The sequence below is a fragment of the Lemur catta genome, chromosome 23 (assembly GCF_020740605.2).
Source record: "Lemur catta isolate mLemCat1 chromosome 23, mLemCat1.pri, whole genome shotgun sequence".
In the NCBI taxonomy this organism is placed as follows: Eukaryota; Metazoa; Chordata; class Mammalia; order Primates; family Lemuridae; genus Lemur; species Lemur catta.
This window is the reverse complement of record NC_059150.1, coordinates 10,686,244-10,711,030: the sequence shown is the minus strand read 5'-3', so window position 1 is coordinate 10,711,030 and position 24,787 is coordinate 10,686,244. Positions and strand designations below refer to the sequence as shown.

The 24,787-nt window shown below is 41.3% G+C and overlaps 1 protein-coding gene and 1 long non-coding RNA gene across 7 annotated transcripts in view; one reads left to right on the top strand and one right to left on the bottom strand.

The window, feature by feature from the left end:
• Positions 1–205: 205 nt before the first annotated feature.
• On the bottom strand, positions 206–17,567 carry LOC123627066. Of its 2 annotated transcripts, none has more exons than XR_006731113.1 (3): positions 17,514–17,567; positions 3,807–3,965; positions 206–217 (listed from the first exon to the last, which is right to left on the bottom strand). It is a non-coding gene; the product is annotated as an uncharacterized LOC123627066 (long non-coding RNA). The 2 variants fall into 2 exon arrangements; XR_006731114.1 differs by lacking the exon at positions 17,514–17,567 and adding an exon at positions 14,648–14,684.
• Positions 12,576–24,787, top strand: part of LPGAT1 (lysophosphatidylglycerol acyltransferase 1) — a 65,669-nt gene continuing 53,457 nt past the window's right edge. For 2 of the 5 annotated variants that reach the window (XM_045536454.1, XM_045536457.1), the window contains exons 1-2: positions 16,699–16,846; positions 17,711–17,975. In XM_045536454.1, coding sequence (XP_045392410.1) covers positions 16,775–16,846; positions 17,711–17,975 — 337 coding nt within the window. In that variant the 5' untranslated portion in view covers positions 16,699–16,774. Of the gene's footprint in view, positions 12,606–16,347; positions 16,450–16,698; positions 16,847–17,710; positions 17,976–24,787 lie in introns of those variants that run through there. The other 3 variants (XM_045536455.1, XM_045536458.1, XM_045536456.1) reach the window with 3 other exon arrangements.

Sequence of the window (24,787 nt, the reverse complement as noted above, 5' to 3'; positions counted from 1 at the left end):
CGCCATTACTTCTGTCATAGTCTGTCGATTAGAAACGCGTCACTAAGTCCAGCTCATAAACAAGGGGAGGCAGATCAAAGAATCAGTAGACACATTTCAAAACCGCCACAAAAGGAAGGGTGGAGGAGCGTTGCACAGAGCTACAGAGTGAACCGGAACAAAGCTGGGAATTGCGGTCTCCTCTTGCCTAGGGGTCAGCAGTGAACTCAGCTGGGAACTGCAGAGGATGAGAGACCGAGGCCAAGGCTGACTCAGGGTAATGGCCACTAAACACAGGCTCTCTTGATCCTGTGGGTGGAGTTAGGTAGACCCTGCAAGCTCTTCATAACATCAGCAGGGGGTGCCCATGGAAGCAGCATGCAACCTGCTAAGATAAAGGGTTGAAATTAGGGGTTTTCTGGACCCATGAAATCAAGAGTTGGACCCTGCAGTCACCCCACCACAATTTGGGTTGGCCAGATACTCATTTTATCAGAACCGGAGATGAGGACTACTTGACTATGAACTTTGGTCCCCAAGGTTAGATGGGTGCACCAGGGATGATATGTTGTAGCAATTTCCACTAATTGCTATCTTTGGCACACTTAATAGAGAATGTCTATATTATCAACATTATTACCGCTTGTTGTTTCAGTAACGAAAATTCCTGACAAGTACAATGCCTTCATTCTAACAAGAATAGACATATTTTCATCTGGAATTCCCCTAGTGTAGAGTTTTTGGGGAGATTGATGACATCACGTGTGATGCAATCAGGCAACGCAGAAGGGACATTTCTGGTCTATTCCCCTGGAAAACTGTACTCATCTCCTCCTGAGTTCCAGTTGTCCTTCGGGATGGCTGCATGTGCTCTAATCTTTATATTACGAAGCTTCAAATAAGAGGCAAACTGCAAACTAAGAAGGTATGTGTAGTTAATACCCTAGTCAAACAAGTCATGCCAATGAACCAACAGAATCCCCATGCTCCATGCTGGCTCCAAGTGTTCTTCCAATCATGGGTGATGGAATCACTCTGGTAATCTAGAAAATTAATTTTAAACAGTGGTTTCATCCTCTTCACTGTTCTTTTAGGAAATATTTTATCAGAATTTCTTTCTGGACACAAGTCTATCTTCTTCACTCTTTCCTTGCCCACCCACTGGTAATCCTGCAGATAAAAATAAAGTGGTCTGAAGAAGGCAATGGTAAGAAGAAAAGCAAAAAGTTTGGATTATTATCAAACTAGAACTTCAAACCATCCCTTAAGCAATGAGGACAAGTTGCATAATAACATTAGAAGTATGTCTTTTTTTCCCCCCCAAATTAATGAAAGTCTTCCCCGGCATATTCCTTAATTCTAGAAATCCATGTTTTCTATAGGAAGTTTCTGTCTTATTCTTCTGGATTTTCAGGTTTGTTATTTGCAAAGAACAATGTTCAGATCTTTCTTTGAATTATGTTAATTCTCTAACACTACCTCTTTCTACGTTTTCTCCTCTAACCTCTCTGGTGCATTTTAGAGTCCTGAGGTTTCACCCTACTCCCTGACAAACAAGCTGCTGTGGCCATCCACAGCACGCTAAAGTGAAGGTTACAAAGGAGTCAGAGAATTGATTGTAAGAAGATCTCTTTAGTTGCTGTTTTCCCAACTGTGTTGAAATCCGATCCTGTCTGGCCTTGACATCCACACTCTATCCACTCTTCCCCCACTGCCCATTCTCACAGGAGGAGGAGCAGGAGGAGAGATAGAGATGCTAAAGATGATTTGCTTTTGAGGGAATTCAATATCAGCTTTCATACTTTTGAATGTGACTCTACGTCAAGATACTATTAATAGTTAATAAGGTAATATCCTATAAATATCTATAATAGCTACATCTCGGGGTTACAGCGAGGAATAAAGATAATGTATATAAAGTGTCTGACACATCAGTGATATTTATTAAGTAGTAATTATTATTGATACTGTGAATTGGCTCCAACTCTGGAGTCAGACAGATCTGACTTAAGTCCTAGCCCTGGTTGTGTGATACTGAGCAATTTATTGAAAGTTGCAAAGGCTCAGTTTCCTCATCTATAAATGGTAGGAAATAGTTCCTACTTCGTAACATTGCTGTGAAGATTAAATGTGATAATGCTATGATAAGGCATTTAGCATTGTGTCTATCACTTTGTACAGGATTAGTTATTAATGTTATTATGAGGCTCTTAATATTCTGTCTTTATTTGGTTTCTCCTTAATGTCATCACACATGCTATTTCCTTGTTAATGATTCTACATGTCTTTTTTTTTTTCCTGTTGACATATCTATGCTCTAGAAATTCTGAAGTCTACTTGGAAGAATTCCACTGGATTCCTTCCTTCTGGTCCTCATTGTTAGAATGAAGGCATAGTATTTGTCAGGAATCTTAGTTCCTGGAACAACAGCAGTAATGATGTTGATAATGTAGACACTCTCTATTAAGTGTGCTAAAGAGAGCAACTAGTGGAAATAGCCTGTGTGATCCTTGTTGCATCCGTCTAACCTTGAGGAGCAAAGTTTGTAGTCAAGTAGTCCTCACCTCCAGTTCTGATAAAATGAGTATCTGGCCAACCCAAATTGTGGTGGATTTACTTCAGGGTCCAAGTCTTAATTGCATGGGTCTAGAAAACCCCTAATTTCAATACTTTATCCTGTAGAACTAAGACTAAATGAGAATTAAAAGAGCGATTATAGTTTATACTATCTATATGCTCAGGCAGTATAGATACGGTAAAACTTCAAAAATAGAATTGGGCAGGAATAGTGAACACATATGTAGAAATTATTTTTAAATCGTTCTCACTAACTATAATTGTATTGGTAGTTAGTATTAGTATTCTGATACTGACTGTTCAATGTTGAATAAAGTATGTGAGTAATTATGAAGTTTTCTAATTCTGTCATCCCATGTGTCCTTAGGAACCAGGACTCTTGGCATGGAATAAAGATAATATAAATGTCATAAAGATGTAATGTAAAAAATGTAAAAATGCAATAAAGATGTAATATAAAGAAGTCAAAAGAAAGTAATAAACAACAAAACAACCCTGTAGCCTTGAATTTGTGTGGAAGTATCATTGTTTCTAGAATCCTAGGAACAGTGACCAATCCAGTGGTAATGAGCACTGCTAGCACTGAGAATGCAGTCTTAAAATACTATTTCCCCCCTAAAAGAAACCAGGTTTTGGGGGAAAATAGCTGATTCCGGGTCTGGGGCAAGTGATTTACAAAATGAGCCTGGAACATTCCGGATATCAAGGAAGCTATTAAAAATTATCAAAGTCATGTCCAAAAGGACTTGGGAGCTGATGTGAGAGGCTCTCTCACAGGTGGAAGACGGGGTGATTGGCACTTCAAAAAGAATAATATGGGGACTTCTGGTTTCCACTCTGGTATGGAGGGAGCTCAGAAGTCCCCACCTCATCCTAACAAGAAGTAACAAGCTGAAAAACTGAAAAATCAGAAACTCTTCTTAGATCCACCAGAGAAGTGAGGTCACAAGGCTAACCACTGCCCCAAGATTGGAGGGACTGACGGGCAGATACAGAGAATCACAATTTACCAGAGCAGAGGCTAGAGGTTGTTGGAGGTGGCTATCTCCCTTCCTCCAGATTGGTTAGCCTCTGTTAAAACCCCAGCAGGTTTTGGTTTCTCCTGGGGGCAGACCTTGTTAAGAAGAACAGAACATTCTGATGTATTTTATAATGGTTCTTTCACCCCTCTCCCTGCCAGAAGCACAGGGGGATTTTTTCTCAGATATTCACTGTGGGAAACTATTTGAGCTCCAGGAGGTAAATCTCACAATATTGTGCTCCATCCCCATGACTGGGTCCCCCTGGGGTTTTTATCTCTCAAGTTTGTCCACATTGAGCCTCCAGCGATTCATCAATTACAGTTCAGGCTTCTCTCCCCAGCTTTGGTTCCCACGGCGTTTTCATGGTGTTTTCTGCTCATGAGGAACCTATGTGGAAAGAAGAACAAGGGTAGGTGGGATGAAGTGGGGAATATAAGGATTTCAACTTTATTTTCAAGGTTTGCAAAAGAATCTACTATGAACTTTCTTCTGCTTTTCTCCTGAAGGGTTCAAAGAGGTAAATGACCATTAGTAAAGTAATGCTTTCATTTGACCTTAGATTGCACTTTTGATTTTTAAAATCATATCCTAATTCTGGGATTCTGAAATTTATGAACTTATTTTTGTTCACTCTGATCTTACCATTGCAGTTTTATAGATGGTACCCAGAAAGAGTTTATGTAGAGTTAATGAGACCTGGGGTTAAATCCTAGTTCTATCACTTGGTGGTGGTTTGGTGTCAAGCAAGTGATTTCATTCTGTTCCTTTGTCTGTAATATGGTGATAACAAAAACATTCCTCTCTGTTGTGAGGATATATGCAATAGTGGCTGGCATAAAGCCGGTAATCAACAAATACTAGCTTCTTTGAGACAGACCATATTCTTTCTTAATCTTTGAACTCTTTTTCAGATGAATGAATGAATGGATGCCAGGGGAACTGAATAGTCTGCAATGTAGTAGGTACACTGAGACAGCAGGCTAGAGATTTTACGTAGAAATACAAGTGAGAAAGTAAAATATAAATTACAGCTCATGGATACATATATTTTAGAGATAAAATAAAAATAAGTGAATGCTTTCAAGCATACCATTGAAAAGGAAGCAGCTATATTATTGTTAAATGTGTGACGCAAGAAATTAAGTTTTCTCTACTAGCTTCAAAATACCACCAAGAGCATGGACAGATTTAGTCATGGCGTATCATACATCGCATAGATTACCTCTATTAAGTACAAAATAAAAGTCATGATCCAGAGTTACTGAGAATAAAATGAGGGGGCTGACGGTGGAGAATTATATATGTTGATATGAAAGTGTGTTGTGGTTTTGAATGTAATAGCAGCTGTGGTTAATACGTGATCATCTTTTGAAGTAACTAGGCAGTAAGTAGTTAGACAAGCCTCTTAATAAACCAACAATCAATCAGAAAATTCAGAGCAGTAAGAGTCTTGTTTCTTTTGACCACTTTAAATTCTGAGGCCTCTTAGAACAGAAAGTGGCTAGAAGTTGGGCACAGTGGCTCATGCCTGTAATCCTAGCACTCTGGGAGGCCGAGGCGGGAGGATTGCTTGAGGTCAGGAGTTCGAGACCAGCCTGAGCAAGAGCAAGACCCTGTCTCTATTAAAAATAGAAAAAATTAGCCAGGTGTGGTGGCACTGTTTGTAGTCCCAGCTACGCGGGCGGCCAAGATTGGAGGATCACTTGAGCCCAGGAGTTTGAGGTTGCTGTGAGCTAGGCTGATACCATAGCACTCTAGTCTGGGCAACAGAGTGAGACTCTGTCTAAAAAAAAAACAAAGAATAGAAAGTGGCTAGTCAAATATTTCTCGAAGTAGTCAAGTATTTCTTAAGTGTGGTTCATCTCACCAATAAGAGGCAAGTGGATACCATGTGTCTCCAGAGATGACACTCTGAAAAGGACACATCATTGATGTAGGACTCCAGCCAAAAATGCATAACCTAAATCTAATCACTAGACAACATCAGCCAAACCTGCAATGAGGCATGGTCTATAAAATAATTGATTTTTGTTCTTTAAAATATGTCAATGTCATAAAGAACAAAGATAGGCTGAGGCACTGTTCCAGACTGAAGGAAAAAAAGGAATGTCATTCTAAATATAATATGTGGTCCTGGGTTGAATCCTATTTAGGCTGAAAAAGTTGCTATAAAAGGCATTATTGAGACAACTGATCCAACTGGAATTTGTATTGTACATTAAAGTATTTTATCAATGTTAAATTTCCTGAATCTAATAACAAGTGATTATGCACAGAGAATATTCTTATTCTCAGAAAACACACACTGAAGTTTTAAAGAGTATAGAGACATGATATGCACCCTCTGTCAAATAATGTAGAAAAAAAAATTTTTTTTTTTGAGACAGGGTCTCACTCTGTTGCCCAAGCTAGAGTGCGGTGGTGTCATCATAGCTCACTGCAACCTCAGACTCCTGGGCTCAAGGGGTTCTCCTGCCTCAGCCTCCCCAATATCTGGGACTACAGGTATGTGCCATCACGCTTGGCTAATTTTTCTATTTTTTGTAGAAATGAGGTCTGGCTCAGGCTGGTCTTGAGCTCCTGAGCTCAAGCAATCCTCCTACCTCAGCCTCCCAGAATGCAAGGATTACAGGAATGAGCCACCGTGCCTGGCCAGAAAAAAATTTAATATAGAGATACAAAGAAACAGAGAGATTGATAAAGCAAATATAGCAAAATTCTTAAAATTGATGAATCTTGGTAAAGCATAAATGAAAGTTGTTTGTGCTATTTTTACAACTGTTCTATAACTTTGAGATTATATCAAAATTACAAAGTGCCTACAGATCACATGAATCAGAATACTGGAGTAAAATATTTGCTAAAGAGACAGATTCATGGGATCTGCCACTGACTACTGAATCAGAAATTCTGGGGTGTAGAGCCTGGGAATTTTCATTTAAAAATCATTTTTGGTGATATGCATATTAAAACTTGTAAACCATTGGGGTGAACTTCAAATAAAAATCAGTTATAATGCTTTCATTGGTTAATGCATTTTCTTAGCTTACTCAACTAAATGACTTGAAGAATACTACTACTACTAGCGAAAATGTATCCTGTGCTTATCATGTGGTAAGCACTGTATATATTTTATTCAATTCTCACAATAATTTCTATGTGTTACTATAATTATACTCCTTAGAGATAAGGAAATGGGGCATAGAGAGGTTACATAAATTGCCAAGGTCATATAGTTATTAAGGGATAAAGCCAAGACTGGGACCCAAGGACAATCTGACAATCAGGCCATACTCTTTCCTCTCTGCTATTGAGCCTACACATTAAGATTATTGGCTTTGACTATCATAAAAATGACATGTTATTTATCTCTTACGAAGTCAAGCTTTAATGGCACATTAAGGAAGAAAGCAGCGGTGCAGCTAATGCAATGAACATTATGACAAGGCATGAAATTCCCCCTGCTAATCCTCCATCCTGGAGGCAAAGCCTTGGCTCCGTGACTAAGATAAGGCTATAGCCTGTTTTATTTTTCTGAGCACTGCTGTGATTTTCCCATCCCAGATCCTCAGACCCTCTTCAACCTGCATGTGCCAGGCGAGGCGAGGTCTGGATATACCTTCTCCAAAGATAAATCCATCCTTAGCAGGGGAGAGTTTCCTTGATGAGGTAGAATGTCATAACAGTTTTAAAGTAAGAAAGGAATTATCCCTGATGAAACCAAGGAAGGGACCTGACTACAGTAAAAAGAGGTGGGCATTGCCCAAGGGACTGCTGAGCTCAGCCTCCTCTGGCACTTCCATTCTTCTGAAGCCCAGTCCACTGCAGAGCGGACAGCCAGTCCACAGAAGAAAGCCTGAGAACTAGCTCACTGGACCTTCAACAACAACCCTGTGAAGTGAGTTAGGCAGACATTAGTCTCACTGTCAGTATTCACAGAGCTGGACTGGGAATCTGCCTTTTGCTAAAATTGAAGCAAGAACCAACATCAAGTTCATGATGAAGCCTGGGTGGAAGAATGGTAAAATCATTGATACTTTATGAAAAGTTTATAGGGACAATGACCCAAAGAAATTGGCAGGTTGCAAATTGATAACTCATTTTAAGAAGGGATGAGACAAGGTTGAAGATGAAGCCCGCAGTGCCAGACCATCCACATCAATTTGCAAGGAAAAAATTCATCTAATTTGTGTCCTAATTGAGGAGGATGAACAATTAACAGCACAAACAATAGCCAACACCATAGACATCTCCATTGGTTCGGGTTACACAATTCTGACGGAAAAATTTAAGTTGAGTAAATTTTTCACTTGATGAGTGCCAAAACTGTTGTGCCCAGATCAGCTGCAGATAAGAGCAGAGCTTCCAATGGAAATTTTAAACAAATGGGATCAAGATCCTTAAGTATTTCTTTGAAGAACTGTAACAGGAGATGGAACATGACTTTACCAGTATGATCCTGAAGACAAAGCACGATCGGGCCGGGCGCGGTGGCTCACGCCTGTAATCTTAGCACTCTGGGAGGCTGAAGCGGGCTGATTGTTTGAGCTCAGGAGTTCGAGACCAGCCTAAGCAAGAGCGAGACCCTGTCTCTACTAAAAAAAACAGAAAGAAATTAGCTGGACAACTAAAAACATATAGAAAAAAATTAGCCAGGCATGGTGGTGTGTGCCTGTAGTCCCAGCTACTCTGGAGGCTGAGGCAGGAGAATGGCTTGAGCCCAGGAGTTTGAGGTTGCTGTGAGCTAGGCTGGTGCCATGGCACTCTAGCCTGGGCAACAGAGTGAGATTGTGTCTCAAAAAAATATATAATAAAAAATAAAAGATGTGGCATTTCAGCATCACTCTTTTGCCCATGGCTTTGTTGGATTCATAGCACTCAGAGCAGGAGATGGTCCAGGATCCCTCAGCCCCACTCTGGGGTTTCTCAAGGCTGTATGGTTGCCAGCAGCTAATTCCAAATAATTTAGATCTCTGCTTCTTCAGTTTATGCTTTGAAGACAAAGTTTAAGAGAAACAAAGGATTTGAAGTTATGTTTCATAAAATGTTGCTTGAAGACAATTCAAGAGAAAATCATGTGTAAAGAAATGTTGTTTCTTTACTCTGCTTACTTCTTTCAACCAATTAGTATCTGCCTACTTAGGCTGCTGCTGTTAGCATCCAGCAATGGTGTGTGTGTGTGTAAAAGAGCTTTGTCAACTGCAAAGCACTGGAGAAATGCAAGGTGGCATGACTTTCATTACAACGGAGTCTCAGGCAATAGGCTCAGTCCCCCAAATAATAAATTAACCTTAAACACATGCTTGGAGTAGAAGCAGAGTGAAAAGTTCTGCTCAAACCCTTTCTGATTTAAGCTGATGAGAACCACAGAAAGAGCCAAGCTGTGCTGCAGAAGGCTTGGATAAGAGGGGGAAATTTAACCCAGGGAAGGACAACTAATACGCTTTAGAAGAGACATTAAATACCACTATCAGCCCTGAATGGCTTGTTAACTTTCTCATGTATCAGATCATTACGGGCAGGTATAGCAGAGCAAAACGAGAATGGTGGGAGGGAAGCTAGACTTCTGTAACCTGACTAAGGGACTGCATGGAGACCAGGAGTCAGGAGACCACATCTGGTCACCAAACATTTGCCAGGACTAAGGAGTTTCCTGGGATTTGGGACCTTCAATACTAAAACTATGAAGTTCTCAGTAAGCCAGCATGAGTTGGTCACCTTAAGACCACGCCAGCTCTATTTCTGATCCACTGTATGTTGAACAAGCTGCATAACTTCTCCACACCTGATTTCTCCCACTCATAAGTGGAATTATCCTGTGTTCCTTTTCTATAGGGGAATTCGCTCTCTTATCACACATCACTAAATTCCACTGCCCCCCAACATCAGAACAAAGATGGTCTGATGATTTTTTTCCCTGAATTTTTGGGGACACCAGAAACTTAGATACTTGTGGAGAAAAGATTCCAGAGAAAGTTAGGAGCGTGTTGTCAATGCTAGGACTTGGAATTTTGAAAGAAAACCTGAGATGAGAGATTCAGTGGGTCTCCATCCGGGGGATGGAGATGAGGGCAGAGGAAAGAGAGTAAGTAGCAGCTAGTCAGGGTACTGTTTCCAGAAAGAAGTCATTTCTGGGAAATTCTCAGCACAGAGTCCAGGGACATTGCCAAGCTGGAATTCAGGTGACTGCAAGGAGAGCAATATTGGCTGGAAACTAAGGGAAAGCCTGTACCTTAAGAAGACCTAGCTTTCCCAAAGCGCTAGAGCGGCTGAAAAAAGCAGATTTGGCTTCAAACTGGAGGATGGAGTGTGGACAGATAGAATGATTGAAAGGGTCAATGGCCACTATTCCATTGTTCCCCCTACGCAAATAAAAGGATCAAGCTATGAAAGGACCAGCAGGTAAAAAGGTGAAATGGAGGGGCTGGAACTGGCTTGCAGTCTGAATGGAGTACCATGGAGCTGTGCACATGGAACTTCTCAAAGGAGTATAGTTTGCACGCCAGGATCTTCTCAAACTACAGGTTCCTATTTGGGCAGTTAACTGTGGCTCTCCACTACAACAGGCATGCAGAAGGAATGTATCAAAGTGAAAAACTAAGTCAAAAATGTGTGGTGTTTTCTATAAGTGCGGTAGTTATTCAGAGAAGAGTCTCTAGAATCCTGGGCAAAGAGACAGCCTTTACCTGGTAGTTAAGAGATGGCCAGGAAGAAAGAAGAGTTGGCGTTACTGGTGGTGGGGAAATTTCCAAAGTGAGGCTGTAGGAATTCGCTCTTTTAAAAGTAGAGGAGTCTGCTTGGGAAGTAATGAGAACTGAAGTAGAATTTGACAGTGTTTCCCAACCTTTCAATGTCATGGCACTCACCAAAGAAAATGGTAAGAATAGTATGGGACAAATGGAGGCACCCAGCTTGCTAATGCTGCCACCCGAACCTAATTGAGGCATACCAGGGTGCACAGCTCATTGGTTGGTAAACTCTAGAATAATGAGTAAGGAATCAGGTATAGCAGGCCCTGAAGTAAACCAGATAGAGACATTCAGACTTGATTTGGTAGAACATGAAAAAACAATGTTAAAAATTGGAGAGGAAAATGAAATGTTAAAAATAGTACTTTAAGAAAAATACAACAACTGCATTACCTAGGATGGATTGGAATAGGTGATAAAAATGGAGGACAGAAGATACTTTAATAATAAAAGGGGTAATACTGTTTTGTGCAGTTAGTGATTCAGCTGTAGTACTTCTAGCCTCTGAATATTACTAAAATAATCATTTTTAAAAGATTGAAATAAATTTTAAAATGAAGTATTAGCAACATGATTTCTTCTGGTCATGGTTTGAATGATGATGTCACAATGAATGATGTCACATTCAAGGTATCCTATTGTTAAAAAAAATGAAAAGAAATTAGTTTGAATAAATTAAACAAACATTGCATTCATAAATATGTTTCCTACTGCACATAAGCCACAAAGCTAGATGCTGGGAAAACAATAATAAAAAACACAGGTGATATGGAGCCCCCAGTCTCAACAAAAACCTAAAATAGAAAACATCCAGGCAATTACAATATAGTAAGCACTGTCACAGAAGTGTATACCCAGAGGAAGATGCAATAAATTCTGAAGTTGAGGGTATAAATCCTTTGATATCTTAGCTGGACCACAAGGAATCAATATGATCAAATAGACACAGAGAAAGGAAAAGCATGAGCAGAAAAAGTGAAGTTGCACAATTCGTTCTTTTCCGAGTGTGGCCAGTATAATGTGGGCAGGGAAGGGGTAGGGGAAGGGCCAGGAAGGAGTATTAAGAGATGAGTCTGGAAAAGAGTAGATCGTCTGAAACTTCCTATCTCTCTTGGTGGAGAATAGCATTCGTGCCAGTTGCTCCTAGAGAGGCCCTGGGGTGTGTGCCCAGGGGCATGCACTCTAGCACCAGAGAACTGGGAATCCTGCTAGCTGAGTGACCCGGGACAAACTGCTTAATCTCCCCATGTGTAAAATATGGGTAACAATATGATCCTTTTAAAGTCGTTGTGAAGAGTAAATGAATAATTGCATGAAAGCGCAAAGAACATGGCCTGGAATGTCGAAAGTGGTCACCGAGTGCCAGTGATTTTATTATTATTTTGACATTGTCAGCAATAACATGTCATTATTTGGGTTCTCATGTTAGGAAGATACAATTTTAAACCTGAACTTGTCTTATTCGTGGGTGTACTGTGTGACTTTGTAGGTTCTGTGAGGGGAGGAACTTGCTGAAATATCCTTCTCCAAAACATCTCGGAAGTGTACTCATCCACTACAACACCTCAGACTCCACCAGCAGAAATGCGTTAAGGCTTTGGGGGATTTAGGAGTTCTTTAAAAACATGTTAATACTTTAGGAAGAGAGAATACCTTTTTTCAACCATCAGCACCTCAGCATGGATTAGTTAACCTTGGCTGAGCCAAGGACATGCAGTGTTGGACAGGTGGGAAAGGAGTTTCCAGCTCAGAGTGTACCGTTGGAGTAGGAGCGGGAGGCCCTCTGTGGAGTCTTCAGGGCCCTTTGGAAGCTGGGGATAATTTTAGTCTTAAGAAGGGAAAAGGGGATTTAGCTGAACAGGAGAGCAGCCTGGAGGACGCGAGATTGTTAACTTCACAATGTTGTTTAGGGTCAATCCTGTCAATAAAAAGAGTTGCTAAAATGGCTTAAAGAAAGTTGCAGTCAAGTCTGGCTGATTTGACCCTCTCTGTTTAAAAAATGTTACGGTTATAAGCCCTAGTACATTTCATATAAAGTGATTACTGATACTACTATAGAAGAAAACGTCCATGTCTATATTTCCCTTTTTCGTTTGAAGTTAAAGCTGGCAGCAGTCAGAATGCACGACTCTCTTGGGTTGCTGATTTCAAGGTTGCAACTGTTTCCTGGTGACGTGTGGGCCTGTGCCGAATCATTGCACATCTCTGAAACCGCTGGTAGCGTTTCCCCCTAGAGAGGAAATAGTTCATTGGAGCTTTAGAGCAGAAACCAGCACAGGTAGGTGAAATGTTTTTATAATTGCCACTAGGAAAAAGAGAGGGCCCAGGAGGATTCTTCTGCCCACGGGAGCCCCTCCCTGGTTATAACCTAATTTGCTGTGTGTATGTGGACCAGATGGGTGGAATTAAATCTTTTAAGGTGTTGTGGTTAGATTGTTTTCAAATGTCTGGAGACTCCAGGAAACATGAGAAGTCCTCTTTCTCTTTCAAAGAACCATACTCTTGTGGTTCAAGTGCGAGCTTTGTAACAGAAACTATGTTTGTGGCTATAGGGTGGGGTCTATTTGTCTCCCTATTGGGGTGAACATGAAGGCTCTGAAATTTTTGACCTCATGTTTGTGTTTTATGAAGATGGCTCTAAGGTAGCAGGATAGAGGACTGGAAGCTAATTAGTCATTGAAGAAGGTCCTTGTTTTCTATAGATCAGTCCATCCTGAAGAACTAGCCATCCTGATCTTCCTGTTATAGTGATTCAGAGCATTTATACATCTCTCTGCCCATGGTGCAGTGAAAATAAGCTATAGAAAAATTGCAGGAGGTTGCCTAAGTGGTTAAAAGGTGACAAGGCAAAGAAGTTGTAGTATGGGCAAGAGGAAGGTATTGTGAAAGAATACAAGATATACAACTAAAACGAACTTTGAAATTCAAGGAATAAATATAAGCACCATATGGAATTGTCTCCTTACGAGGTCAGCCCAAAGGCAGTTCCTTATCTATTACAGGTGCTGAATTATCTTGAAATGGAATGTTTCTGTGATCAGAAAGTTAAGAAGATAACCCTCCTCCTACACCCTTGGCACAAAACCAGGGCGTATCTATACCTGGAACACAATGTGTTATACTGTTCGCTGAGCTTTAAGAAAAGTCTAAAAAGATCGGAGTCAGTCAACAAAACACCTGAAATGATCAAGGAGATTAGGGCTTCCATATCCTTTCCATGAGGAGCTACTGAAACGGCAGAATTCTGCAGTGTAAAAAGTAGAAGGATGATGTTATAGCTGAATCATGTGCCCCCAAAATTGATATGTTGAAGTCCTAATCCCCAGTACCTCGGAATGCTGCTGTATTTGGAGATAGGGCCTTTAACACATTAAATGCCATGTGAGTTGTATTTAGCTCACACTAGTTTTGAGCCCGGGGCCTCGTGAAGCATGTGTAACTCACACATCTCTTTACCTTGAGCCATGTGAACTATTTTTCAAGTTGCATATAACTCATACACAGAAAACAATAAAAAACAACAAATTTTTCATTAAATTAGAAAGGATTGTTTTGTTTTCAAAGCTTTTATTCTATTTTTGTAATAAAACACATGGCCCCAAGAAAAAAATCTTTTTCTAGTGTGGTAGTCACTATGTTAAAGAGGTAGTTAAATTACAAATGGGGTCATTAGGGTGGGGCCTAATCCAATCTGACTGGTGTCCTTATAAAAACGGATTAGGGGAGAGACATATACCCACACACCCACCCAACCTCCCACCCCGGACAAGTAAATGCACAGGAAGATGACCAGATGAACGCCCAGTGAGAAGGTGGAGCCAAGGAGACAGGCCTCAGAAGAAACCAAACCTGCCAATATGTTGATCTCTGACTTTGGCCTTTAGAACTGTGAGAAAATAAGTTTCTGTTGTTTAAGCCACCTAGTCTGTGGTATTTTGTTATGGCAGCCCTAGCAGATTTATACAGATGAGAACAGATATGATCAAATGATTTAGAATTATGAAGAGTCTAGAAAAGGATGTCATTATCTCAGGATACCTCTAGGTCAGGGTTTCTTAGAGCAAGGTCTGCATAATGCCCGCATCAGAATCCTTTAAAAAGTATCATAATACTTTTTAAAAAGCAGGTTCCCAGGTCCACTGGACCTGGAGTATTAAAATGGTCTGGTTTGAGGCCTCAGACTCTGTCTCCTTGGTAGATAACCCCAAGTGATGTTTTTGCACACTAAAGCTTTGACCTACCATTCATAGTCCTGTCTAACCTCTGGCTCTTTTCTGGGCCTCTAAACTAATTCTGGGCCTGGTACTAATTATATCTCACCAAGTGCTGGTGTGTCTGTTCCTCTGGCAGATGTTCCGTGATCCAGGAACCAGTTGTAAATCCCTTTGTAAGCTATCTCCCTCCAGGTGTCAGCAAGTGTTTACTCAGCAGGTGGGAAAGCAGAATGAGATGCCCCGAATGGAATCATTAGGGGAGTTTACTCTTGATTCTGGAAAGAAATATGTGCCTCACTTATCTTGCTTAAGAATATAATGATATATTTTGAATAATAATCTACAGTACATATATAATTTCATTCATGAGATTTATTTAAAGATCTTACTACCTTGGCACCAAAATTAACAGAGAAAAATGCAAGGAATAGAATGGGCATATCTGACTTTTCTGTTGCTACGTATCAGTTGAAGCTTATATGGAAAGTTCCCTGACATGGCTTGTGCCATTTTATGTTCTGTACCATTAAAATATAATATTAATGAAATAGATAAATAACATAAATAAAAATAAGCTAATAATAAATGGAATGGAATCTAATAAATACTTAAGATAGGCTCTGTGTTTTCATTTATTTCTTCATCACCAAAGGGAATGGAAACAGAAAATATTCTTTCACATGGCATAAGGTGAATTTTCTTTCCTTCACCTGTGGACCAAAGAGGAACTGAAGTTGAGAGAGAGAGAGAGAGAGAGAGAGAGAGAGAGAGTTGAGAGTCCAAAATAAACACAGTGATGAACATTTTCAAAGTAGGCAGAATAGATGGCATTCTGACTCAAACATGGCAGTTCCCTAGGAGTGTAAAATCTGCCCTATCCCCCATTTACAGGTGTGATTAAGGGACATAGGTTTTATAAGTTGGGTTTTTTAAAACCGAAATTTAGGCAGGTCATTTGGGAAGGTACAAGTGGGCAGGTCATGGGGCTATTTCTCTAATTCAGGTGGTCCAGCCTTTGAACCAGAATGTAGCCCTGGTATCCCAAGAGTAACCAGGCCTGTCTAGGCATTCCCATGGCCACCAGTTTCTGAGCACTTAATGCCAGGCACTTGGTTATTGCCTTCGTGACTAACCAAATTTCAGTCTCTCTGTGTAAACCATTCATTCCCACCAGACTCCCTTTTTTAGGGAGTGGGAGGGGAATGAATGGGAAATTGAAAGTGTCATTAATGTTCCAGGTGCTTTCCAGAAATAAGAATTGTGGTGCTCAAAAGACTTGATTTAAAACTCTAGACATTAACACTCTGGAGAGATTCAGAAGAAAAGCCATGAGTGCAAACGGGTTTCATTAAGAATGAAAAAGGACATTCACTCTTCAAGGAGACGGCCTCCCAGTTTGGGCAGAGGCGCCCTAACAGCGCAAAGCGGCCGTTTGGCTGAAAGGGGCTCTCTCAGTTTGAACCACAGCGCTCCTCGTGTGCTGTAAGGATCGGTGTTTATTCCTAGACCTTTCCGAACGGCACTTTTCCTCGATTCTGGGCTCCTGCAGGCCAGGAAGCCCCGGGGGGCCTGACCGCGGGCGCACAGGGTCAGGGTGCGGGCGGCGGGGCGAGCGGGCCCGGCGGCGGCCGCCGCGCTTCCGTTAGAGGGCGCTCTGGGGGCGGCTCCGCCGCAGTCCCGGCTCCCGCCGCTTCCTCCCGCCGCCCCTCCCCGCCAGCCCGGGCGAACGCGGCCGGGCCCTGGGGACCGAGTCTCGGCGCCGCCGGGGACCAGGCGCGGGCCGCGCCGCAGCCGGAGCGGGGCCGGGGCCCAGCGCCGACTCCTCCCTCCGCCGGCCCCGCCGCCGGCCATGCATTCTTCCGGCTCCTCTGGCTCCCGCAGCCGGGGTCGGGGCCCCGCCAGCGCGAGGTAACCGCCGGCTCGGCGGGCGCAGGCCCGGGCGCGGTGGCGGTGCCGGGCCCGCGGCAGCGTGGGGGCGGGGAAGGGGTGTCGTCGTCGCGTGGCCCGGGGCGGCGGCGGCGGCGGCAGCGGCCTGAGGGACGAGGGCGCGGTAGGCCCCGGGGAGGAGGCGGGGGCGCGGGGCATCCGCCCGCCTCCCCGGGACCCGCCCCGGTGACAGGTCCGGCCTCTGAGTCCCCGCCGTCCCTCTGTCCGCAGGCTGCCGCGAGGGGAGTAGGGCGCCCGCGCGCCCGCTCGCGCCGCGCCTCGGGCCGCCTCGGCCGCCGCAGCGTCCATGACCGCGACCCCCCGGCGGGGGACGCCCGCCCCCGCGGTCCGCCGCCGCCTGCAGTCCGCGCCCGCCGAGGTGAGCCGGGAGCGCGGGCCGCGCCCGCCGCCCGACCCCTTCCACAGCCGCGGAAACCGCTGCCGGCTCCACCCGCCCCCCGCGCTGCCGTCGCCTCTTCGTCCCAGCTTCTTCCATCATCCCCCGCTTCCCCGTCCTCTGGCCCGAGGTCTCGTTCTCGTCATCCCTGGCCCCTTGCTTTTACCTCTTGCTGGCTCTTGCTCCCCTCCCCCTACTCCTGTCCTTCCTCTTTTTCGTCTTATAGCCCCCCACTTTCTTCCTCTCACCTTTTAAGCTCTCTTTTCTAGGCCCCTCTCCTTTTTTCTAAAAAAAAAAAAAGAAAAAAAAAAAGGAAAACAAAAACCCTATTGCTGCAAATGAGAATTGTGAGCTAACTATTTTCGCTAACGCCGGGGACCTTTCAAAGGAATGCATCCGTGTGCAGGAATGGGAGCGGGCTGGTGAAGAGCCCGAGGCTCTCAGTATCTGGGACATCCGACCGAGAGGTCTCCGTTTCGGTCGTTCACTCGTGTCGTCCGTTTGGAGATACTGAGGGAGTCTGAAGCAAGTGGGTGTATTTTTTTCCCTTGAAGTCCAAACAGACGACCGCAGCGACACTCGGTGCGGGGACGGCACCGATCAGGGAGTGGGAACCGTATTATCATTTGCTAAATATATTGTGACATACCCGTGCCTCGGTGAACAGCTCCCTTGACCTTGCGCGGCTCCTCCTCGAGGCCTCGCTGTCTGTCCCTCTCTGGAATTTCCCGGAGAGATCGCCGAGGTACTGCGCCTCGGTGAGGGAGGCTATTTCCTTGTTGGTAACTATTTAGATGTGTTTAATCCATTTTCCTAATTTTTAAGAGAATTTTTCTTTCACCCCAGAAAGACAGGACAGACTCCAAAGTGAGAATGGCTGTGACTTTGGAAGAAGCTCCGTGGCTGGGCTGGATCTTGGTGAAAGCACTGATGCGATTTGCCTTCATGGTCGCCAACAACCTGGTTGCTATTCCATCCTACATCTGCTACGTGATTATACTTCAGCCCCTGCGCGTGCTGGACAGTAAGCGGTTCTGGTATATTGAAGGAGTCATGTATAAATGGCTTTTAGGAATGGTGGCTTCCTGGGGATGGTATGCTGGATATACAGGTAAGAGCGAGAGCACTTCAGTTTAATGCATATGAAAAGATTTGTGATGTTTTGCTTAAGTCAGGAGCCATGATTAAATATACCTCGTATATTATACTTTGGGCTGAAGATGCTTTTATGCTTTGACTATTGAAAAAATAAATAGAAGACAGTTCTGTCGGGTTTCTCTTCAGAATCTCAGTTAGGAAGCCTGATGTTTTCAGAAGTGTAACTTCACAATTATATGTTGATAAATTCCTTCAATAATATGTTTTTAATGTGACTGACATTCATTTATTAAAACCAATCTGCAAAACCTCTCATAGGGAATAGTATGCTATATAGGACTTGAGAGCTTAGAAAGTTAAAATGTAAGACATGTAGCCCACAAAATTGGAAATTCAGAAAATCACTGGACCATATTTGTGCTAAGATAGTTTAATAAGGTTTTCATATAATGTGCTATCATACTGTGTTAATGGCATTTTAAGCCAAGCAAAAAATGGCTTTCTTTTCTGTTATGTATGTTTCTTTTGTTTACTGGAATCTATATTTTATCTCATAAATGAGAGCATTAAATGTAAAAAAATTGTTATCTATGTTATGCTAATTTATATTCTGAGTGTCCTAAAATAGATTTCTATTTCTGCTTTTAAATTGCATTTTGAGCAGCAGGAGTAACGCTATTCTGAAGTGGACTTTTATAGAACTAAATGAGAAGTAATGTTTATTATCTGTTATAAACCTTATGTGCTTTGAGAACTTATGCCTCTGCTGTGAAAATTCTGCATAGTTTATTACATTTATTTAATTTTTCCCCCTAAGAATTAGGATAATAAAAACATCGAGATTTCTAGCACTTGTCAGATGTGGAGGCTTTAATCACAGAAGTTTATAACTGGTAGGCAGACTGCTTAGAAATCCTGGGGCAGATGCTGTGGTCAGTAGAGTCTGCAAGTTCATAGGTTGGAACAGTGAGGAGGGTGCTGTCAGGATCAAGCGCTATGGCAGTTCTCCATTTAAAATTCTCTGTCTTCCTCTTTCCTGCCTAGGCTGCATCTGCAGATTTTATCCATACACACAAGGAAAGGACTAAGAGTATACAGCTTTTATGGAGTCTGTAAGACTCTTGCTATGTCTGAGTGTTTTCAGTTGCCCCAAATGAAGCCTTTTCTTTTTCTGGCAGTGCCATTTATTATTATGCAAGAGCTGAAGCCCCTGGGATAGTGTGTGCATTGCTTCCTTGTCACCTGTCTTGTTGTGATTCAAATGCTCTTTGGATACAGTAAGTGAGCTTCTAGTCCTTTTTAAGGACTTGATGGTAGCAGTAGCAGTGGCAGAGAAAAAATGAAGTTCTGGTCTGTGGTGCTGAATTCTTACCTGAATTGTACTGCTGTCTTAGGATTGCTTTGCTTGGTATAGTCTGAGCATTCCCAAATATGCTATGTGATACTAGTGGCTTTGTTCTTAAGTATGGTATACTTAAGTTTGCTTGTTTTAAATGAGCTCATAGTGTTAATATTTTCAGAAACCGGTTCTAGAATTTCATTCCACTTAAACACAATGAAATAACTGAAATGTTTGTGCTTGTGTGTATGTTATATTTATGTATAAATGTTAGCATGATGAGAAGGTGAAAAAAATGAATTTGGCATTGACCTTGAGGTCCTAAGGAGTGCAGTGGTGCTGCTTGAAGTTAGTTATCCTATGGCCATAACATGGCTGCAGTGTATTTTTAAGTATATTTTCTTGGGATGTCTCTTCCTTGCTGACTATAGAACTGTGTGGTTTCTTTTGCCACCTGCTTGGGAAGTGGTCTTGGCACGATCTGCATATTTTAGTCTCTATAAAGCATCTGCTCTTCTTCAGGCTACTGCACTTTGACAATTTGATCAGTTTGTCTCATTTAAATATAGAATATTTATGTGAATATTTTAAATGGTTTTCCTATAGGTAGAATACTTGATTTCAGAGGGTCTGGTCAGAGTCTGATTGTAATAGAATAAGAGGTCAAACAAATACGAACAAATTTTGTAGAAGGCCACAACTTGATTTAAAGCAGCAAACCTAAGCAGGGGTTAATGAACAGGTGTACTCATAAAACCATCTCAGGGGTTATATTAGCCTTTCTTTGGATTATGTATTTCATTTCTTCCCTTTGTAACAGTAGGTAGATGGGCTTATTTTTTTTTTCTTTTCCTATGCCTAAGTTTCACAGATTGAAAATTGAATGTTGCCAAAGGAATTTTGCTCAGTAGATTTGGTATGTTCATGTTTTTAGAATAAAAATTGCCAAAACTTTGTTGAAAAACCACTTCTGAGGAAACCTTAAATATTAATTAGGAAGCTGAAAACTGGATATTGGTATAGACAGAATATGATTTTTTTCAAATTATGACATTCAGTGTAAGAAGAGTCAATTTCTTAGCACTCTTTGTTGAGGATTTACATTGATTATCTAACCTATACTGCCCCATATGGTAGCCACTAGCTGCATGTGACTGTTTAAATTTAAATTGATTAAAATGAACTAAAATTTAGTTCCTTGGTCATTACCAACCACGTTTCAAGTGCTCAGTACTAGGTGGCTGATGGCCACTGTATCGGACAGCGCAGTTATAGAACATGTCCATCATCACAGAATGTTCTATTGGACAGAGCTGATAAATAGTGAGTATGACTCTCTCCCTTTTCTCAGGAAAATTGCATTTTTATCCTTCTAAAAAGAACATCTTTCTCTAGTGCTAAACATTTCTTTTGGGAAAGACAGGAAGATTTATTAATGTTTTATAAAGTTGTCTGTTAATTTGAGGCAAACATCACAAAATTGAGTCCTTTAAACTCAGACATGCTTCTTGGATGGGAAATGATGAAGGTAGTTAGTTGGCCCAAGAACTTAAATGAACAAACATTCTTGTACTTTAGTTTGCATTCTTAGAGCTGGAGAACTGCTTGTGGACACGGGTTGGAAAAGGGATGTTCTGATCTTTCTGCCCATTTCTGACTTTAAGTCTTATCAGGGGAACACATTTCTTAAAAGAACTCTGGAGACACTGGGGTTTGTTCATCGCTAGCTTGCTGCTAGGTAGTGATGGTGGTTGCTGTCACATTTCCTTCAGTGGGAACTGTACAAACATCTCATGGCGAGGAAAAGTTTTATATTGCCTTTGCCACTAGTGTTTCAAGGGCAAACCAAAAGAGATACTGTTTAACTGATGATCTACTGATCTACTTCTGTATGCTTTGTTTGGATCTGGGATAAATCAATACACTTCTCCCACACTCAACACACACATGCACAAACACACAACACAATTTAAGTGAAGGCTGGCAAATTTCAGAGAGATTTTTATACCAAACAAAACATGTTATTTAAAACAGTTTATCTTGATTTTCATTTACTTATTTTAATAAAGTCATTGCCATCCTAACACATTTAATTAAAGTCTCTGTACATGAAATACTTTAAAAATATTTATTGCAAGTAGAAGCTCTAGAATTTCTATATAGGACGAGAGTCTTAAGGGCTAGATTCTGGCCAGAAGGGAGCTGGGGTGCCAGGGACTTGCTGCCAAGCTGTTTTGTTTAGCAAATGCTGTTTTCCTTAAATTGAGTATTTACTTGGGGAGGCTTTAGGGAAGCTGATGGAGATTAGGTTTACTTTCCACCCACTCCCCAAGTAGCAGCTGCCATGGCTGTATGTTAGTCTTTGTGACTTATTTGATTATTTGATAGTGCCCTTTTTTTGTTGGGATACAAATTCATGGTATGAGAATTAATTTTTAGGAATTGTATCTGACCTTGAAATTCTAGAGAAAGTTTTAAAAATATATCTTCTAGAGCAATATTTTTCAACCTTTTAATTTCAGAATATTTTGGGGGTACAAATGCTTTGGTCAGATAAATTGCATTTGTACCGCCCAAGTCAAAGCTACACGTGTGCCCATCCCCCAGGGAACATACACCACACCCATTAGGTGTGAATTTACCCATCCATTCCTTCCCCCCACCCGCCCGATCCCCAGTGAATGTTACTACCATATGTGCATGTAAGTGTTGATCAGTTAGTACCAATTTAAGGGTGAGTACATATGGTGTTTGTTTTTCCATTCTTGTGATACTTCACTTAGAAGAATGGGCTCCAGTTCCGTTCAGGTTAATACGAGAGGTATTAGGTCACCATTTTTTATGGCTGAATGTACTCCATGGTATAAATATACCATATTTTATTAATCCACTCATGTATTCATGGACACTTGGGTTGTTACCACATCTTTGCAATTGGGAATTGTGCTGCTCTAAGCATTTGAGTACAGATATCTTTTTTATAGAATGTCTTTTTTTCCTTTGGGTAAATACCCAGTAGTGGGATTACTGGAACAAATGGTAGTTCTACTTTTAGTTCTTTGAGATATCTCCATAGCACTTTCCATAGAGGTTGTACTCGTTTGCTGTCCCACCGGCCGTGTATGAGTGTTCCCATCTCCACATCCACGCCAACATTTGTTGTATTTTTCAATCTTTGAGTCATAAAACCAATTTAGTGTGTCAAAATGAACATTTTAAAAATGTGAAATAAAATAGAATTAAATAGAAGAGATCAGAAATGTGTATCTAGATGTACTGAGTGGTGCTACAGAATGTATTTTTTACTATGAGTACAGTCAACATTTGAAAGGCATTGTTCTAGCAGAAAGAGCACTGCAATTTAGGAACACTCAGGGAGTCGGTGGTCTTGATCTATCTTTAGTGTCTCTCTTCACTAGTGGGGGTGAAATCCTTACCTGGTGCCCACTGGGCCTCTCTATAACCCTAGGGCCTTATCTGTTACCTGATGCTCTCAGAGTGCTCAATAAATGTCTATGTCTTGAATGAACCCTCTTTTGGCCCTAACTAAGGTTCCTTAGCTGCCTACCTTACTGAAAGGTCTGATACCAAGGTCATTGTAATCCATAAAATATAAACCTTGAACCAGATCATGTTTATTATGTATATATAATTTTTTACAATACCACATTTGTTAATTTAACACATCTTTACTGAACTTCTATTATGTGTGGGAACAGGTGCCCTGGAGGTGCTGAGATGTATGTACAAGACATAATCACTGACATTAAGGAGCTCACAGCAGCCTTGGTGGGGAGACAGTGCACCAACAATGAAAGTGTACAGGTGTACCATAGGATGAAAGAGGAGGGGCATCTAGCATCAGTGGTAGGTGGTGGCAGGGAGGGAATAGGGAATTTAGGGACGTAGAGCCTTCAAATTCCTTTTTTTTTTTCCATTAGCGAAATATTTCTCTGTAGGTATCTTGTCTAACCCTCTCATCAGTAATTATAATGGATCTAAAAGACTGGAAATTTGTGTCTTTGTGGTGATAATATTAGCTAACATTTATTGATATCTAAGGCAAATAGTGTTGTAAGTGCTTCAGTCATTCAGTGCTCAAACAGTTTTATCAGGTTGGTACTACTGTCCCCTCTCCTTTTGTTATTGATGTTGAAATTCAAACAGAGGTTTCTCAGTTAATTACCCTCAAGCATTAACTGAATTGATGTTGCCACAGTGTATTTTCATATTTAAAGAGCCAATATTGACCTTTAGATAATGTTCCTAGAGTGTGTATTAGTTTTTACTACCCATATGCCCTTTTGTTTGTGAGGCATGGAACCTCTTTCTGAAGCTACAACTCTAAAATCTGAAAGCATTTTATGGATATGGATTTCTGTAAGAGGTTACAGAATTATTGCTTCAACAGAAATATTTGTAGTATACCGGAAATTTCATGAAAAGCCCACCTCCTTAAGTCTCTACACGTATGGATAACAACTCCACTGGAATTTTAGTGTTTTTTTTTTTTAATGAGAATTCCTGGAATTTTAGTTTTTGAGTGCTTGAAAGTAGATTGTCATCCAAGTGAGGAGTTCTGCATGACGTTAGTAAGGTTGACAGCTGATCTTGACATAAATCCAGGGGAAGAGTTTTCAGTACAGCGTTTTGATTTTTATATGGAAAATAATACCATTAAAGGTAAGTATTACTAAATGCTTTAAACTCAGCAGTCTGGTGGCACTGCAAATTTGATATCTGGTCTTATTTCAAAGAGAGCTTATAATTGAATATTTTAGATAGTTATTTTGCAATACAGGCAGTCCCTGGGTTACAGACCACCCAACATAATGGTGTTCCGTACTTACAAACAGACTCCTAGGCTCTCCGTAAGGATAATTTATAATTAAACAATTAAATAAATGATTTGGGAACTAGTTTCTTCTGTGCGTATGAACAAACTGCATGGCATAAGCAGTTTGTTGGCGCAACATCTGTATGCTGCTGGCTAGTCTCATTCCCTTATGCACAGCATCATTTTCATCTTAACTTCTTTATTTGATTTTGTGAGTCTGTGTTTACCCTTATGATCACGTCTCTAAAGCTGATGTCTGTTGCAAGTCCAGGTGAGCCTGCAGCAAAGATAAAGGGGAATGCAATGGAAATAAAAGTAGAAATAATTAAGTGTTCGGAGAAAGGCCAGATGCCATTATTCGTTGGGAAAGCATTAGGCTTCAGTCACTTGACCATTGGAACAATTACAAAGGAGAAAGTGAGAATAATGGAACATGTGAAAGGCAGTGCTCCAATGAAAGCATCAATTATTACTAAGCAGCATAGTAGATTAATTATTGAAATGGAAAGGTTATTATTGATTTGGTTCGAAGATCAAAATAAGTGCAACATTCTTAGTAGCCTAGTGTTGATGCCACATTAGGTGAGTGTTAACCTTTAGTATTCTTTTTTGAAATTTCTCTTATCTCCTATCTAAACTTTTTGTATGA